This window comes from Piliocolobus tephrosceles, chromosome 6, assembly GCF_002776525.5.
Source record: "Piliocolobus tephrosceles isolate RC106 chromosome 6, ASM277652v3, whole genome shotgun sequence".
NCBI classification, from domain to species: domain Eukaryota; kingdom Metazoa; phylum Chordata; class Mammalia; order Primates; family Cercopithecidae; genus Piliocolobus; species Piliocolobus tephrosceles.
The window spans coordinates 60463542-60482080 of record NC_045439.1 but is presented as its reverse complement, the minus strand read 5'-3'; the positions used below and the strand labels follow the sequence as shown (position 1 = coordinate 60482080).

The 18539-nt window shown below is 33.3% G+C and overlaps 1 protein-coding gene across 2 annotated transcripts in view; it reads right to left on the bottom strand.

Moving 5' to 3' along the window:
- The window catches only part of MDGA2 (MAM domain containing glycosylphosphatidylinositol anchor 2), an 837636-nt gene that overhangs the window by 21154 nt on the left and 797943 nt on the right, over positions 1-18539 (bottom strand). For both annotated transcript variants that reach the window (XM_023222649.1, XM_023222650.1), the window contains exons 12-14: positions 14340-14360; positions 10887-11042; positions 10262-10420 (exon numbers count right to left, since the gene is read on the bottom strand). In XM_023222649.1, the coding sequence (XP_023078417.1) occupies positions 10262-10420; positions 10887-11042; positions 14340-14360 (336 nt within the window). The remainder of the gene's footprint in view (positions 1-10261; positions 10421-10886; positions 11043-14339; positions 14361-18539) is intronic.

Here is an 18539-nt window from a genome sequence, read left to right as displayed (position 1 = left end):
GCGTTTTAATACATACATGATTTAGTAAAACATATTAATATGTATGACTTATCTTTCTTATATCAATAATGATAGGGCATTGTGTCAGTAATGAATATTGTTTCTCACTAAAATAATTCTGTTTGCCTGTGATTACGTTTATTTCTTAACATTTTCTTTTTACACATGTAATATACATTCAAACTTGAGTTATTTCTGTTTGTTGAATACATAATATGTAAAAAATGTTTTGCCTAGGTTTAAAGAAGTCAGGTCTGAATTATCCGAGCTCTTGTTAGGTTTGAGAATAGACTAAATAAGGTATGTTCATTTGTGGCTAGATTGTATTTAAAAAGGCAAATTTTACTTGTTTGATAAGAAAAAGACAAAAGAACTACAACATTGAAATAAATCTTGCAAATATAATTTCAATGTCTTATATATATAGTAATAATTATATCATTATCCCAGTCAGTGAATGCAAACTACTTATTACTGGTGTATTTTAGAGGTGATGAGAAAAGCAGTGTTAATCAACAAATGATTTTGGAACTTTTCTCTCAGTAAGTTTCCAGTTCTTAAGTTTATAAAAGAGAAATTCGTGCCAAAAGATATTTAAACTTATGTCAAGTCATCTTGGTCAACAAAATTAGAACTTGTGAAATAGAATAAAGCTATTCGAGAGAAGTTAGATTCAGCAAAGCTGATTCAGCACATTATAGATTTATGGTAAAAAAAAAAAAAACTCTGAAGTGAATATGATGGATTGTGTTACTACTTCTTAAAAGTAAGTTTAAATCCCCAGAGACACTGTGTTCATGCTTTAGTAGACATCAGATACCAAAACGTATAAATTTAATCATCCCCAAGGATTTTCAATTTTATAGGAATTTTCAAATTCTACAGTTCTAGAATACGAGTTTGAAGAATCTAAGCAAAACTCAACTTTTTCTTTTCCTTTGTTTCTTCATTCTCATCTTTTGATCACCACTCTCCAAAAAGCAGGTGCTAGAGCTTAGAGGACTTTAGTCAGCTCTTATATTTAAAGACTGCAGGCAAGGCTGGGCATGATGGCTAACACTTGTAATCCCAGCACGTCAGGAGGCCAAGGCAGGTGGATCGCCTGGGGTCAGGAGTTTGAGACCATCCTGGACAACATGGTGAAACCCCGTCTCTACTAAAAATACAAAAAATTAGCTGGGCGTGGTGGCGGGTGCCTGTAATCCTGGCTACTTGGGAGGCTGAGGCAGGAGAATTGCTTGAACCCGGGAGGCAGAGGTTGCAGTGAGCCAAGATCATGCCACTGCACTCCAGCCTGGGCAACAAGAGTAAAACTCCCATCTCAAAAAAAAAAAAAAAAAAAAAGACTGCAGGCAAAAATGCTAAATGATGTAAGTGCTGTCTTATCTCATGAATAATGGCCAAAATTTGAGGTTATTCATGGCATTATGCAATAGTCCGATTATTATTTTAATATTATTTAATACATCTTATAATATAAACTATAATTTGCACAAATAATATTTCTCACTAATGTTACCTAGTTCTCTTCTTAAGTTCTTAACATAATTTTACTTTTAATTATTGTACTATAAATATGTATTATATATATTTTGATACATAATTTAGGTATATGTTCTAAAATGTGCATACATATTCCCAATAGAGTCTTGAAATTGCCAAGTTCGCATGAATTAATTTATAATTTGGTTTATTCTGAGGTCTGGAGATCACTTTCATACGAATCACGTTGTTATAATCAGTAACACACTTACTAATTTGAGTTTCACATTTCATGAAAAATGAGGATGTGCCAAAATCATCCAGCTCTAGGCAAGATCTATGTATACTGATAGGTAATTGCTAGCATCATTTGTTTTATACATATATACAAAATGAGAAATTATAAAATCATTATTTTCTGCTTGAATAAAAACAGCTGCACATGCCCATTGATATTATTTTTTCAACATATAATTGCAGTGTTATCCTAAATGAAAAAATGTCAGTTTATTTCCTACAGTTATTACCATTCCTTCTGGTGCACAGGTGAATTTGTACATTAGAGTCCAAAATGTTTTTAAATTATAGCTTTCCTTTCTATTTCTCTGATGTACGTCAGATCCCTTATGCTGACCTTTTCCCTGTTTGGTTCTATCACTTTCTCTACTCTCCTGTAAGCACAGTATTCTCCCTTGTCATACACTGGCTCTGTCCATTTCTCATATTCTTTGACTTTTGTTCTCCTCCTCCTATATAATTACCTCTTTTGGAGGACGCTTTATATTTCTTCTCTTCCATAGACACTTTTATTTTAATGTACTCCTCAGTGTTCTCTCCCTTGTTCACTCATGCCATGGGCTTGTCCTACATTTTGATACATATTACTTTCAATTTTTATTTTATTCAGAAATTTATTACCTCAAAAAGATGAACTATTTTATGAATAAAAAACTTTCGACCAGGGCGGTGGCTCAAGCCTGTAATCCTAGCACTTTGGGAGGCCGAGACGGGCGGATCAGAAGGTCAGGAGATCGAGACCACCCTGGCTAATACGGTGAAACCCCGTCTCTACTAAAGAATACAAAAAACTAGCCGGGCGACGAGGCGGACGCCTGTAGTGCCAGCTACTTGGGGGGCGGAGGCAGGAGAATGGCGTAAACCTGGGAGGCGGAGCTTGCAGTGAGCTGAGATCCGGCCACCGCACTCCAGCCTGGGCGACAAAGCCAGACTCCGTCTCAAAAAAAAAAAACAAAAACAAAAACAAAAACAAAACAAAAAACAACAACAACAAAAAATTTTCATCATATTTGTATTTTATTCTCTATAGTACCCTAAACACTATTAGGCACATAGCCTGTGCAATTCATCTTATTGTACAGAAATGAGTGAATTCAAAACCTTAGGGTAAAGAAAACCTTAATGTCAGTGAAGTTAGTTTTAAAAGTTTGGTACACTGGATGAGAAACAGAAGCAGTTAATTCAATTGCTTACCATCAAGTTAATTGATGAAATAATATTGTCTGTTAATTATGCTGAAAATGAGACTCGTATGGTTTGAAGTAACAGTCTTTCTCAGCTACTGAGTTCTCAGCCTTACTCAGTTCATACATTAATTTTGCTTAAACACACCAGATTTTATTATATACACTGTCTAAGGGACCATCATCAATGAAGAATTAAATAGAAAAAAAAATAGTTTAGAAGTAGTTAGTGGTTCAAACCCTGGATTCTAAAAAGATAAATGTATTAGAGATTACATATAGTTTTACTAGCAGGTCTATAACAAGTATCTGTAAAAAGAGTTTTATTGTAAACTTTTTTATTTTAAGTTTTTATTGTAAAAAGAGACTTATTGTAATAAGTCATGGCTAGATTCTATCCACCTCCTCAATTTTAAAATACATCTCATTTAGCAAAGCAGTTTACTGAATGAATGTCTTCCACCTATAGCATTATTTTCACATTGACAGCATTGGCATCATCAGTATTAAATATAAACAGGACTTCACTGACGGCATTGACTAATTCTTAACAGAAAGCATGACTTAATATCAACTATTATCAAACAGCTCATGGTTTGGTAGTTATTCCCTAATATCTAAATGGAGAACACTAAGTAGCCTTATCTATCCCCTTGGCCACCTAAGAGTTGTCTTCTGCAAGGAACTTAATTCTGAAAATTTATCAGAATACAAGTACCTTAATATTTTATGTTTATTCCACTGAGATTCTCCCAGAGTCAGTGTAATCAAGGCTCTAAAATAATAGTTCCTTGTCTTAACATTCTTTCTCATATGGCATTTAACTCCACGGAAAAAAAATCCCAGTATGTGAGCTGATTTCCTATTTGAGAATACATTTGATATGTAAGCAAGAATCTTGACATTTTAAATTCTAATCAGAAGAAATACAGTCTTTGACCAAGATGAGAATAAAAATCAATCTCATAAAATCTTGCAAAACATTATCTTTGCTTTCTCAATATCTTGTAAAAATATTTAAGTTCCTAGTTTAAAATCCTTGAATGCCAGCATATCTGTTAGAAAGCATTAATCCATTCATGCCAAACTCTTGCTTAATCTCATAAATCTTATTAAGAGAAACTTAATGAGTAATTTCAGATTCTTTACATTCTAACTCTACATTAAGTTAGATCATCATAAGGTGACATACCTGGTCCTTAATATTTCAGCTCAAAACAAAAATTTGTTTTATCCCTGTATTATGGTTTATCAATATATTAAATTTTTATTTGAACAAGTTTTATGTTTATTCTTTATATGAATATCTTACTAAGTAAAGATATTACTGATTACATTACTCAAGTGTAGTTTTATAATATGCATTTCTGTTTGCATTAATTGTTAAGAATATGTGACACTTCTGCTTTTCTTTTTGCTTTAGTTGCCAGAGCATGTAGATGAAAATTCAAGTTAAGTCATTTAAGTCATTAATAAACAACTTCTTTTCTCTCTTTTTTATTTTACAATCTATAATGTCTTCATGAAACTACCTTCTATTTCCAAACTAAACTGCATACTTTCAATTCCCTTGTTTTGTTATTCTAGTATATTCAGAAGCAAAAGAATCTAGTTTGGATCGTTCTTTAAATCTATTGCGTAAATGTTGTTTCAGAGAATCAAATATAAATAAATCATGGTTATTGCTCTCAAGAAGTTTACAATTTTACAGGGGTCAGTGTGACAAACATTATGATAGGTATGCATATCAGGAGTTTTGGGAACAAAAGGAGCAGAGAAGATAGGAAAGAATTTCAGCAGATGTCCCTGAATTGCCTTTTCTTTTTGTTTGTTTGTTTTGTTTTGTTTTTGAGACGAAGTCTCGCTCTGTCCCCCAGGCTGGAGTGCATTTGCGCATCTCAGCTCACTGCAAGCTCCGACTCCCGGGTTCACACCGTTCTCCTGCCTCAGCCTCCCAAGCAGCTGGGACTAAAGGCACCTGCCACCACGCCCAGCTAATTTTTTTGCATTTTCAGTAGAGACGGGGTTTCACTGTGTTAGCCAGGATGGTCTCTATCTCCTGACCTCGTGATCCACCCGCCTCGGCCTCCCACAGTGCCTGAATTGCCTTTTTAAGGAAGGTTATGCATGACTTAGAAGATTAAATAGGAGAAAAAGTACTTATTCAATTAGACAATTAAACAAATATTTGTTTATTAATTTTTTGGGGGGTACTTGAATATTTACATGCAGGGCAGGGTGTTATCATAAGAGACATTATTTCTACTCCCATCAAGCCTACAGTTCATCAGGACAAGGGTGAGAGCCTGTGAAGAGGCTCCAGGCACAAGAGAGCTTATCCAGGAAAACTTCAAGTATGACTGGAATAGACTATGAAGTTAGCTCAAGGAGAAGCCAGAGGGGCATATATCCTTAGGGTCCTGTTACTGCTTTTAGAGAAAGATCTTTACCCTGGAAGCTATGGACTAAAAAGACAGCAAGAAAATCAGTTAACAAGCGAAATATAGTATTATGCACAGATAGGGACTCAAACTGGCCATTATATTCCAAAATGCATTTCAGAAACCTAAAGACTGATGTCCTCATCTCCAACCTCTCCAACTGTGTCTATATTGTCAATTACTTTGTGCTCCCATTTACCACTCTCCTAAAGCTATCTCCTCTTGGAACATGTACATCTGTATCTGTTTTGCAGAGAAAATAGAGACTGTTAGGAAGGCAACTTTCATGTTAGCTTGCTGTTATTGCAGCTAGAAATCTATCAGAAGCTATGTTACTATTAATACTCAATTCTTTTTTTCCCACTTTAGTGGAAATGGCATCAGTTTCTCTCTTCAAGTCTCATTTCCCAACCAGAGCTCTAAATTCTCATCTAAGCTTACCCTTTTTATTACCTCTTTTGCCTCTTAAAATAAGACCCTCTACAATCCCACATCTCTCTACTTATCAGTTCTTTTACACTCTCCTGCTTCTTCATTAATGAACTCCTTTGCTTTCCTCCTAATTCTACTATGCTTTACTCCATAGTAGAATTAGCTTTCTAGAGACACAACTTTATTGAACCATTTGTATCAAGTACAGTGAATGTATTCATAAGTGCCTTAATTTCCTGGTATGATATGACCCTTACATTGCACATTCTTTTTTTAAAAAAAATGAATGATGTATTTAACTTATTTTTATAAGCTTTTGTCATATCTAGTGATGTCATATGAGATCCCCCCCTTTTTTTTGCAAGAACATTAGAAATTCAGTGGATTCTCTGAGAATTGAAATGTCCATTAGTAGTCACAGGAATGCTGAAAAAATATTTTAGTATTATCAATGGCCAGATATTGTATCACTTACATATAAATCAGCAGGTACTTTAAGGATAACATTATAGTTTTCCTTTGGAAACATGTTTTTTTCTTCAATCAATTTTGATGAAACATGTAACTAAAAAGAAATTGTACCAGTGTGGCAGAGCTCAACTCAACCTAGGTCCTAGCATGAACACTCTTGGGCATTTCTCTCCCCTTGGGTAGGGGCTTGAATTATCAACTCAGTCACATTAAATGGAACAAGACACACATTATGGGATATCACTTCAGGGGTTACGTTACGAAAAATCCTGGACATGCATTCTCTCTCTCTTATTAATGGATTACTTGCTTTGAAGAAAGCCTGCTGCCATGTCATGTGACAGCCCTGTAGAGATGTTCAAATGGTGAGGAATTGAGGGAGGCCTCCAATCAACAGCCAGCAAGAAATCAGTATCTATAGTCCAATCTCTTGTGGGAGCAAAGCCTGCCAAAAATCAAGCAAGTGGGCCTGGAAGTGTATCCTCCCCAAACTGAGTCTTCAAATTATAGCAGGGCTCTTGTCTGAAAGCTTGACTACAACCTTAGAAGAGACCTTGAGCCAAAGGCACTCAGCTGAGCTATACTTGTATTGACCCACAGCAACTGTGAGATAATAAATATTTATTGTTTTAAGTCACAAAAGTTTGGGGAAACTTGTTATACTGCAAATAAGTAATGCAACATATTTGACTTTGGTTCAAAGAGGAATCTCTCTTCTTAGTAGGGTATTGCTCATTTCTGTATTAGATAATTCTGAACCTTCTCAGTGGTATACCGTCCTTTAGTCACAGTTAAAAGTGCAAGATTTATTTACAATTATTCAAGAAGTTATACATTTAATTAGGCTATTAGAAATTCAGGACAAGGCATCTTTGAACCTGGATTTCCAAAAGAATGACTAAAACTGAAAATGCAATTTGTAAAACCTGTGACTATGAATGCCTCCTGAGTTTACAGATGAATGAAAGTCTGAGAATAATATATGCAAAGAGGGAATGTTTTAACTACCAGCAGATCTCTCTAATGAACTATCTCATCTAGTTTTAACTGATTACTGAATGTCTGGAACAGGTATTTTTGCCTAGATTTTACTAAGCAGCATGCCTGCAGCTTCCTGAGAGGAACCCAAGTAATAGACCTGATACCCAGCCTGCAACCTTCAGTCTGATGAAGCAAAGAAATGACACAGGGGTCAAAATGTAAATGTTTGCCAAGAAATGGAGAACTGTCCTCTTAATTTGCCCTTATCCCAAAATAATCAGAATAAAACTAGCAGAACATCAACTGGACATCCATTGACAATAAAGAAGATAAGACTAACAACTGTTAAGTTAAAAGTATATTACAATGATGTATTAAAAGTATTTTTAAAGTATTTCTTAAATTATATTAAAATAAAGCCCTAAAATCTAGTCTTATAAATAAGGTGAACATATTTTATGACTTAATTCAAAATATTGGTCTTGGAAATATTTATTTAAAAATCAATTAAAATATGTGATCCAATATAAATCAGAAGAGGAGAAGGAACGTACATGAAATATATTCAAAATAAAGAGGAAGTAGGGTATACATTACTGACAAAAGGAAGAATTAGAGTTGAGCTAATCCTACATTAGTAGTAATATAGTAATCCTGCAATAAATAAAATGGTTTGGCAATTATGCGATTTGTTTCCTTTCATTGGTTTTTTAAGTGATTCCCAGTTTAGATTTTGTTTCTGAATGATTTTTACCTATTTTTATGTTTTTTTTTCCTGAATCAAATATCTCATTATGCTTTTTGCAGAAAAACTTAATAACTCATGCCACTACTAAATAAATGTCACATACTTAGCTAGGCTTGCAAAAATCTTCCACCAAGTGTTCCTGTGCAGTAATAAAACAGGCAGACTCTGTCCAGCTTCCCATGTTTGTATTATGGCTTCACTACTTAGCCATATGATGGGCATGGTAACTAAAGTTCTTTGTATTTCAATTTTGTTATCTATGAAACAGGATAATGATTTTAATAAGCACAAATGTTGATCATGAAAATTAAGAGAAATAATCCACAAAGTATCCTAGCCCATGATGAGTACTTCATAAATGTCAACTATTACTTTATTATTGCTATTATTATTGCTATTTCAGATTCAAAGTAACCTAAGATTATGAGTGTCTACCATCTGGTTGGAGATACTATGTATGTTGCCTAATTTAACTTAAACTACAGCTTTCTGAAATAAGAGTTATTATTCTCATTTTACAGATAAGGAAACTAAGGTTCAGACATTTTAAGTGATTTCTCTAAAGTATTATAGTGATTAAGTGCTACAGCCAAGTTCCTGCCCAGGTCTCCTGACTTCAAGTTTATAGTAGTTTAGTTCTACTAAACTAGTTTAGTTATAGTTCTCAGGAGCTTTCTGGCTGGGCACAATGACTCATGACTGTAATCCCAGCATTTTGAGATGAGGATGTGGGAAGATTGCTTGAGACCAGCCTAAGCAACCTAGCAAGAGCTTGTCTCATAAATAAAAATTAAAATAAATTATAAAACAAAACAAAAAAAACTCGAATGCTGTCCGTTTAGGCTTGTCAGTATACTGTGAAGAATACTAGATAATACTGTTGGATATGAGTTTGAATCCCAACCATTTACTTGGAAGTTCACAAAAACTTCTTGAGGTTCAGTTTTCTCCACTGTAAAAGATGGACAGTGACGTTCACTTTTACAGACTTAATTGAGAGTATTACTTAGCTTAAATAATATGGTGGCTGATATATATTGTGTGTCCAATTGTATTAGTTTATATCATATATATTTATACTATTATTTTATTAATTTATATAAAGACACTGATGTAATCCTAACTTCTCAAATTTTACTTCCTCATTACCAGTGCCTTAAGCTTCCCTGTGCTAATCTCTGCTTATTGAAAACATACCCCTTTTGCATACCCAGAGAAATACTCTCATTTGTATTGATGCACTGACTCATTCCTTAACTAGATATAGATCCACAATCCCTGGTTCAAGCTCTATGCTTCATTATTCAGAATTTTGTCTTATGTTAGAAAGGTGAGAGATTATATTGTTTATATTATGTGATATGTCCTGGAATGATCTGGAGTAGAATCCTGTTATTAAAAACAGTAACATTTTTGCAGCAAATGGTATAAATGTTCACATTCATTTGGATAGAGAATATAAATAGGTTCATATCAGTTCCGCTTATATATCAGGCTAACATGTAATGTCAAATAATTAAATTTTAAAAATTGATATTCAATTCTCAGGATTTTAGAATTGCAGAAAAAGAATGGTAGACCTGCATGATCTTTTTCCCCGCAGAGTTTACTAGGTCTACTCTCAGTGTAATGTCATGCTCTATCTGGCACAGTTGTGCATCTAATCTTATCCTCTATTACTGTACAAGGTCTCTAAAGGAAGGAAATGTGTCTTTATCTTTGTATGCTGTGCAGGACCTAGAACATTCTTAAATCTTACCGGGTGTGTTTGGCATACTTTAAAAACATGAAAAAAATCACACCAATATTTCAAATAGGTGGATGGTGCTAAAAATAACTGTCAATATGGCAACATGACAGTGTTACTTTTCATCATGATTAATATGCATTCAGTCACTATTGAAGCAAGTTTCTTTGGAAAGAAGCAGCCTAAATTATGCTGTGTCAATTCCATGAGATCTGGTAAAGAGTTTAACTAATTGATGGTCTACCTGATTTAGAATTCCAAAGGGAGGTAGGTGATGCTCTAAAATGTCAAATTCTAATCTAAATTAGATGGCGGGAAAAACCTCTTGTATCTTATTTTGCAATTTGCAGATAAATCATTTAAAAAGTAAATTGTAGCATTCTTTGACCAAAAATCGTTTTAATGCTGTGTGTTTATGAACCTTTTTCTTCTTAGTTATCATTAATTTTATAAGAATCAGTAATTATTGCTATCTCACCTATATGTTGTCCATACATGTGATAAAAGAAGCTGAAACAATATGCAGTGTTTGCGGGTCCATAAGGGTTTTTGGGAGCTATGCTGAAAACAGGGCTGAGAAGTCGAGCCTTTTCGCCTTCCAATCTGGGTCGTGATGTCTCAATATACATATAAAAACCTTAAAACAGACAAAATAAAGTGTTTAAACACATTATTCTTAGGCATAATGAAATTTCAAATCACTGAGAAGTCTTATAGTTTTCACACAAAATAAAGACGGATAGGAAGATTTGCATCTCATTTATAAAATCGGTATGTGTATATGTAACTAACAGTGGCTTTAACATAAAGAGTAAATGATCTACCAAATTAAAGATAAAATGTGTAAAAAGTTGAGGACAAATTAGAAATTTAGACTTGAATTATCAAAAAATTCCTATTCTCTCTACTATACCTATCAGTGAGTTCTGAGAAAAAAAATAATGTCTACAAAGTTTTGTAAATATCTAAATTGATAATGCATGGAAAATTTAATATTTTATTCCATAATCTTCAAGAATATGGCTAAATATTAGTATTTCATATTTATAGCAATTTTTAAAAGTCTCTGATTGCTATGAACACAACAGGTCATTCCCTCATACCTTCTTTGGAGCCACTACGGTCAGCATTAGGTCCTGTATTAGGAGTATATTTTGTATTTCTTGTTGCAGTACTTTGTTTTGTCCAGTCAAAATTATCTGTATCATCTTGAGTGAACAAACAAATATTACCATCTTCAAATCCACAATGAAATTCTCCTGTTGATAAATTTTAATTAAATTAATACACATACTGCAATATTTTCATAAGAAAAAATAAAATATTACATAGCAATAATAATGAAAGATTGTGATAATGGCATGAGAGCCATAATAGTGAATATGATTACAACTAAACATAAAACCAATATTTAATATCTCATTGAATAATTAAGACTCAAACAATTTTTCTCTAAAATATCCAGATAACTGAAATTAAAGAATACAATTTATGCTTGAATTATTGCTGAAGAATTTTCCCAACTTTCATTTTGTCAGTATAGAACCAATCAAAACAAAACGGTCAATTGGAAAATTACCTTTATTAATTTACCCGAGGGTAGTTTTAAATAGGTATACTTTAAGCTTATAATTTTTCATGCATGTCTGGAGGTGCTTTCAAATATCCATTTGCATAAATGGAAGTGTGTTTAGGGCAAGCTAATAGCAAATTATTTTGAAAAGTATTTATCCTTCCTACTTTATCTGAATGTGGGTTTCCCAGATACTTGAAATTCAGTATGGAAATGAAGTAATTAAAAGACCTTTTAAAGACTTTGAAGAAGGACTGATTTCTTGGATGCCTAACGTATGTTGAGTTCAGGGCCAACACAAGTTTAGAGAAAGACTTTTTCAGTTATCCCTAAAATGTGGGTGGTAGTAATGTTTCTAGGTATCAAAGATTTTCTTACTGCTTGAAAAACCAGGTGTAAATAAAGAAGTTGATAAGGTCTGCTAGATACATTATTAAAGAGTGTATATCCTTCAGAAAAAATAAACATAATGTATATTATTTCACTCAGCCTCATCACAACTCTATGAAATCACAATAATTCTTACTCATGGGGCTTCACAGAGGAGAAAACGCTGGCAAAGATCAGCTATTAAATGATAAAGTCAAATGGAATCCAAATTCCCTGGAATTCATAGAGATATAAACACTTGAAGAACAGAGACTCCATTTTAGTCTCTCTCCAACCTACCCACAAGGGGTTAGATTTATCAGATACCCTTGGAAATGGAGCCCAGGTTGAGATCATGTACCAATTAATTGAAAATTATTGGTACTTACAAGTAAAAATAAAACAGAAGGCTTTCACTTTAAATTTAGGCAATGAGTTTATGTTTTGTTTTTGTTTTTTAGACTAAATACTTGCTTTATCTCTTTGTATTTATTTATATTCTATATTCTGGGTAGGTAAAGTTACAGGAAATATACATATTTAAGGGAGTATAAATAAATCAATAAATTTCTGAATAAATAATACTATACATAAAATATTTATTAGACACATATTTATGTCACAGACCTTGTACCAAACAAGACATAACCTTTTGATGCTATCAGTTGGAAAAATAATGTTGGTAACAGCAGTGTAGCAGTGTATGCATTTATATACGTGCATGTATTTCTTTAAAGATATTTTAGTTATGACATGAAATTCCATTAGTTGCTACTCTGGAGTTTTGAATTCCATAAAGGCAACGTTTGATTTTGAATGTTTTCAGTTATTTAATTACATATTACATATGCACAAAAAAGAGTTACAGAACAAATGTAAAGATTAAGGGTTTCAGTTTATATATCTGCTGCCAAGTCTTACTTTTTATATGTTATTAAAAATTATGTATAATGAATTTTTATAACACTGTTGAACCATTTTTTTTTTTGTAATTTGAACTTGGTTAAAAAGAGAAAATATCTTGTCTTTAAAAACCATACAATACTTTTTGAGACTTAAATATTTAAGTCTTTCATAGTAAAATTAAGCAATAATGCAGATTATGAAAACTACAAAAAGTGTCAGTTGTGCCTAAAAATTTTCATAGTTTAGGTTATTTTATATGGTGTAAGTTGTTTATAATATTATAACTAGTGTAATAATTCAAATCAAACAAAGATACTTAAGCAACATCAATAGCTCTTGATTCCTTCTAAGGACATATATCTTTACAATAAATAAACCTATTACTGAAGAAAATTCATAAAAAGTTGGCAGGTAAAATGAAAATAAAACTCACTAGTTAAAACCCAAGAATTTTATGATTGTCCTGTCCCTTTAAAAAGAGACAATTATAAATGTGTGCAAATACATTTAATAATTTAAAAAGTTTATTTGAATAAAGAATATCTGATAGATAATGATAGTGCAATGAGTTGTACAAACTTTTCAAAAGCCAATGTAATATAAAATACTAGAAGAGTTTATAAGTAGGAAAGTAATAAAGTGCAGGATTTTCACAAAGATGTAGAACTGAGAATTGAGTGGATCTTGAATTTTCCACTGGTTTTCTAATTACAACATGATTTTGGCAGAGTTTCTGGGGCTACATAGAAATAACTTATTTAACTTATTAAAGATAAATAAGTTAAGATAAAAAAGATAAGAAATAACATATCTTTATTTAAAGTAAAGATATTTTAAATATTCTCCATTACGTGGTCTTCAAAATTTTGCTTTATTTGGTCTGCAGAATTTTCCCTGAATCTTTCATAATATGATGAAAAAATAAAAATAAAAACTTAGGAATAAGAAGCCTGATACCCAGTGGTCCTTTCGCACCCAGAGACGACGCGACGCTCTTTAGTCCTTAAATTTGTAAAAAATCTAACCTTAAATTACAAATAAATAGCTCGGATTTTAGAATATGTCTTCATAGTAAATCCTCTGTTGATTTAAAATTATTTTCCAGGGAGAGGCAAGTTTTAATATATGGAAATATTTTTCAGGTAGACACATATCATCTTATAACGTTTAATATAAAACAAAATAAAAATAACTTTCCAGAAGTCCCCAAATTTAACAATTTTACAGAATTCATAACCTAAATTAAACCAAATACATTGGGGTGTAAGCTAGTGTTCTATAAAAGAAAGTCTCAAACCCATCAAACACCAACTTTCTAAGTAACCATACTCTTTTATAAGGGGAATATAGAAATTCAAAGAAGGAAAATCAAAGAAACGTGTAACAACAATAAAAATGATATGCAATCCCATAAAAGAAAAAAATAATCCCACAGCCGCAGAAATAGCAAGTATTAAGCAGGTTGGTAAATGGCTCCATATTTCAATTGTTAGGAAAATCTATAAACCTCAATTATCAGTATTAAAAAATTTGTCTTTATACCCCTATCTTTTGAAATTTAAAATCTACATTTAATGCCAATTTTACTGATTCTGAACCATTGTGTTTAAAGCCAACTAAGTTACTAAACAATCTTTGTATATTTATAAACATTCTATTTTTGTATTTATTAAATATAGTGCCATTTTGTAAGTTAAAATATACTTACTCAAATGAGGATTTACAGGAGCTACAAGAAAAGCAAAACAAACAAACAAAACAATGTTAGCATGGCTTGAATGTCTTTTATAAATAAAAGTCTAATCAGTGTCTCATAGTTCCTTACCAAAACTTAATGATCTTTCCCACTGTGGCCATTGAGATTTATATCTGCAATCCATTTTGTTTTAGAGGATTGAATAGAATCTGCTTTGGAGCTCAGCAATAACAGCCTCAAATTACCAAAAAGACCAATGCTAAATAGTACAGGAAATGTTCCTTTTTCAAGGTATAGAGTTTCTGACCTCTTAAATATCTAAACTACTACTAAACAAAAATATTCAGATATCAAAACTGAGGCTGACACTAGGCCAATCTATAATCTAGATGATTTAACAATGAAAACAATTATCTAGCAGAATTTCCACTTCTGTTTTTTGCTGATTTCTGCTTCTACTGAGAATAAGCAGAAAGTTAAAGGCACATATGAAAATAAAGCAATCCTGATATGTTGTAATATGTGTACTAAAACGAATAGCTACATCAATGCCTTTTTATCTAATTATGTTAAAATATACACATATGAACCCGGGAGGCGGAGCTTGCAGTGAACTGAGATCCGGCCACTGCACTCCAGCCTGGGCGACAGAGCAAGACTCCGTCTCAAAAAAAAAAAAAAAAAAAAAGAAAAAAAAAAATATATATACACACACACACATATGTGTATATATATACACACACACACACATACATACACAGGAGTGCATGCACACAGAGTTTTAAAATGATAAGCAACAAATTTTGTGTTCTGGGGTACCAAAAGAATTGTTTTTCCCAGAAAACTAATTATATTTGCAATACAAGTGCCAATGAATTTCCACCCAAAGAGAAACGAATACTTTAAATATTACTAACACATCAACAAAAATATCTCTCATCTAAGGGCCAAAGAATCTGTATGTATCAATTAACCACTTACCACTCTGAGAAAATATTCCAATCTGGATGAGAGAGAGCATTGATGTAATTCCCCAAGATTGCCGGGCGCGGTGGCTCAAGCCTGTAATCCCAGCACTTCGGGAGGACGAGACGGGTGGATCACGAGGTCAGGAGATCGAGACCATCCTGGCTAACACGGTGAAACCCCGTCTCTACTAAAAAAATACAAAAAAACTAGCCGGGCAATGTGGCGGACGCCTGTAGTCCCAGTTACTCGGGAGGCTGAGGCAGGAGAATGGCGTAAACCCGGGAGGCGGAGCTTGCAGTGAGCTGAGATCCGGCCACTGCACTCCAGCCCGGGCTACAGAGCGAGACTCGGTCTCAAAAAAAAAAAAAAAAAAAAAAAAAAAAAAAAAAAAAAAAAAAAAAAATAATAATAATAATAATTCCCCAAGATTACAATGGGCAGAATTTAGTTTCCCAGGATTACAATGGGCAATTAATCTACAGTGCAGAAGAACTTGTCATTTTCTTAGCGGTTGTCATTAACCACCTTTATTAAATTTGTGCAATACTAATAAAGTCTGATGGGCAAAAATATTCATATACAATTGTAACATTAGTATACAAACGATAAATTTTAACAGAGTGTTTCAATGATTTTCACTATTCCTACATACAGAAGACAATTCCCATTACTGTAGTTGTTTTTGATTCTACATTCCACATTGCAAATTATGAAAATAACAACATAGAAAAGGAGCTGAAAGTGAACTAAAAATAACAATTGAATTTTATGGCAAGATATCAATGTATTTTAATTTTAAAATTAATAAAAATTAAAATTATTTCACAGTTAATATGAAATTTTTAAAACATTTAGTGCTATCTTTCAAAGATGTAAGCATCCTTGAATTATAATTTAGTTCTAAGTATGTCATATGTACATGTAAAGCTCTTACCAGATTGAATTTTAATGGAGACTTCTTCTCCAACATTTTAGTCACCAAATTCACTATACAAAATGCAGTTAACTTTGTGAAAATTTGCAAATCTAACTTCTAAATATTACAGCGAGTCCATTTTTTTCTTCTTTCATTTGAACTTGCATGTATAATTTTTTATAAATGCATATTATAGACTATTGTGTCCCCACAAAAATTCATATGTCAATGCTTAATCCCCAATGTGATTGTATTTGGGGATAAAGCCTTTAGGGAGGTAATTAAGATTAAATTAATCTTGACCCTAATCCAATTGGATTGGTGTCCTTATAAGAGGAGGAGGAGACACCAGAGAGCTCTCTCTGACATGTGAAGAAAACACGGTGAAAAGGTGACCATCTATAAATTAGGAAGAGAGCTCTCACCAGAAGCTAACTATGCCAGTGCTTTGATCTTGGACTTCTCAGTCTCTAAAAGTGTGAGAAATAAATTTGTGTTGTGTAAGCCTCGCACTATGATACTTTGTTATGGCAGCCCAAACACACTAGTACATTGCCTCTAAACCATTAAAGTATACATTGCCCAAACCTGTATTACAGAAAAATAATTTTAATAACAGTGTTGGAGACCTTAACGTGTATGCCTAAGTATGTAAAAACAATTTTGAAAACTTATTAAAAGTAATATCTATGTTCCACATCTATTTTTCATTACTCGGGAGGCTGAGGCAGGAGAATGGCGTAAACCCAGGAGGCGGAGCTTGCAGTGAGCTGAGATCCGGCCACTGCACTCCAGCCCGGGCTTTTTCATTTTAGTTTGTTGCCTCAGAGTTTTCAATAGCAACTACTGAGCTAATTAACTTTTTAAAATCTCTTAAGGAAAGTCATAATGATCAATTGACTTTAGCAAAGAAGTAAAGATCTTCTCTAATGGAGTGGTGAACCCTAATTCTAGTCAGGTTTGCCATTTCACAGTCATTTAACTTTGCAGGACACTGAAACTTTCTGGGTCCTCATATCTTCATCTTTTAAAAATATTGACATTAATGCACTCTACATTATACATCTTAATTTTTTGGTAAAAATTGTAAGTACAAACAACTTTAATGAGTTTTTAATAGTTTTACTTCATTTTTCACATTTGACAGTATGCACTACTTCCCCCTTAAGCAGGAAACGTATACTTAAGGGTAAACACAATGGAGAACTTCATTAAGAACTTTTTAAGTCAAGCTCTGATAATCAATGATAAAAAGAATCACGTTCCTGTCGGGTGCTGTGGCTCATGCCTGTAATCCTAATACTTTGGGAGGCCGAGGCGGGTGGATCACCTGAGGTCAGAAGTTTGAGGCCAGGCTGCCCATGGAGAAACCCCCTCTCTACTAAAAATACAAACATTAGCTGGGCGTGGTGGCAGATGCCTGTAATCCCAGCTACTGGGGAGGCTGAAACAGGACATTCACTTGAACTCAAGAGGCTGAGGTTGCAGTGAGCCGAGATCACACCACCGCACTCCAGCCTGGGAGACAGAGTGAGACTCCTTCTCAAGAAAATATATATATATAATAATAATATTCTACTGAAACAATACAATAAATACGACTGTTTAAATAATGATTCATTCAAACCTGAAATACATTGAAAATTCTACAACTAACACTGAATATTAAAATTGTAAAATGCACACAAATTTCAATTTTTAAAATATTTCTCTAGTATACAGTAAAATAACATTACTAGGCTGAGCGCGGTGGCTCATGCCTGTAATCCAGCACTTTGGGAGGCCCAGGCTGGTGGATCACCTGAGGTCGGGAGTTCCAGACCAGCCTGACCAACGTGGAAAAACCCCGTCTCTACTAAAAATACAAAATTAGTAGAGCATGGTGGCACATGCCTGTAATCCCAGCTACTCGGAAGGCGGAGGCAGGATAATTGCTTGAACCCGGGAGGCAGAGGTTGCGGTGAGCCGAGATCGTGCTATTGCACTCCTGTCTGGGCAACGAAAGCAAAACCCCGTCTCAAAAAAAAAAAAAAAAAAAAAAAAAAAAGAAAGTAACATATCTAATTGCCGTTGTTTCTCTTTGAGGTATTAATTCTAGACAAAAGTTTTAGATCCACTTTTAACTTTTTCAAAGTTCTGCGCTAATTTCTATTTTTCTCCAAATAGGACATTTAAGTAGTGAAGAAATATTTTTTGCATATAGTTAACAAAAAGAAAACTATCACTAACACACACACAAACATTTAGCATTTTTTAACATTAGCAATGTGAAAAATGAATGGCCACCAACAACCAAGGCCAAAATCCAGCAACTAAGATGCCTTTTG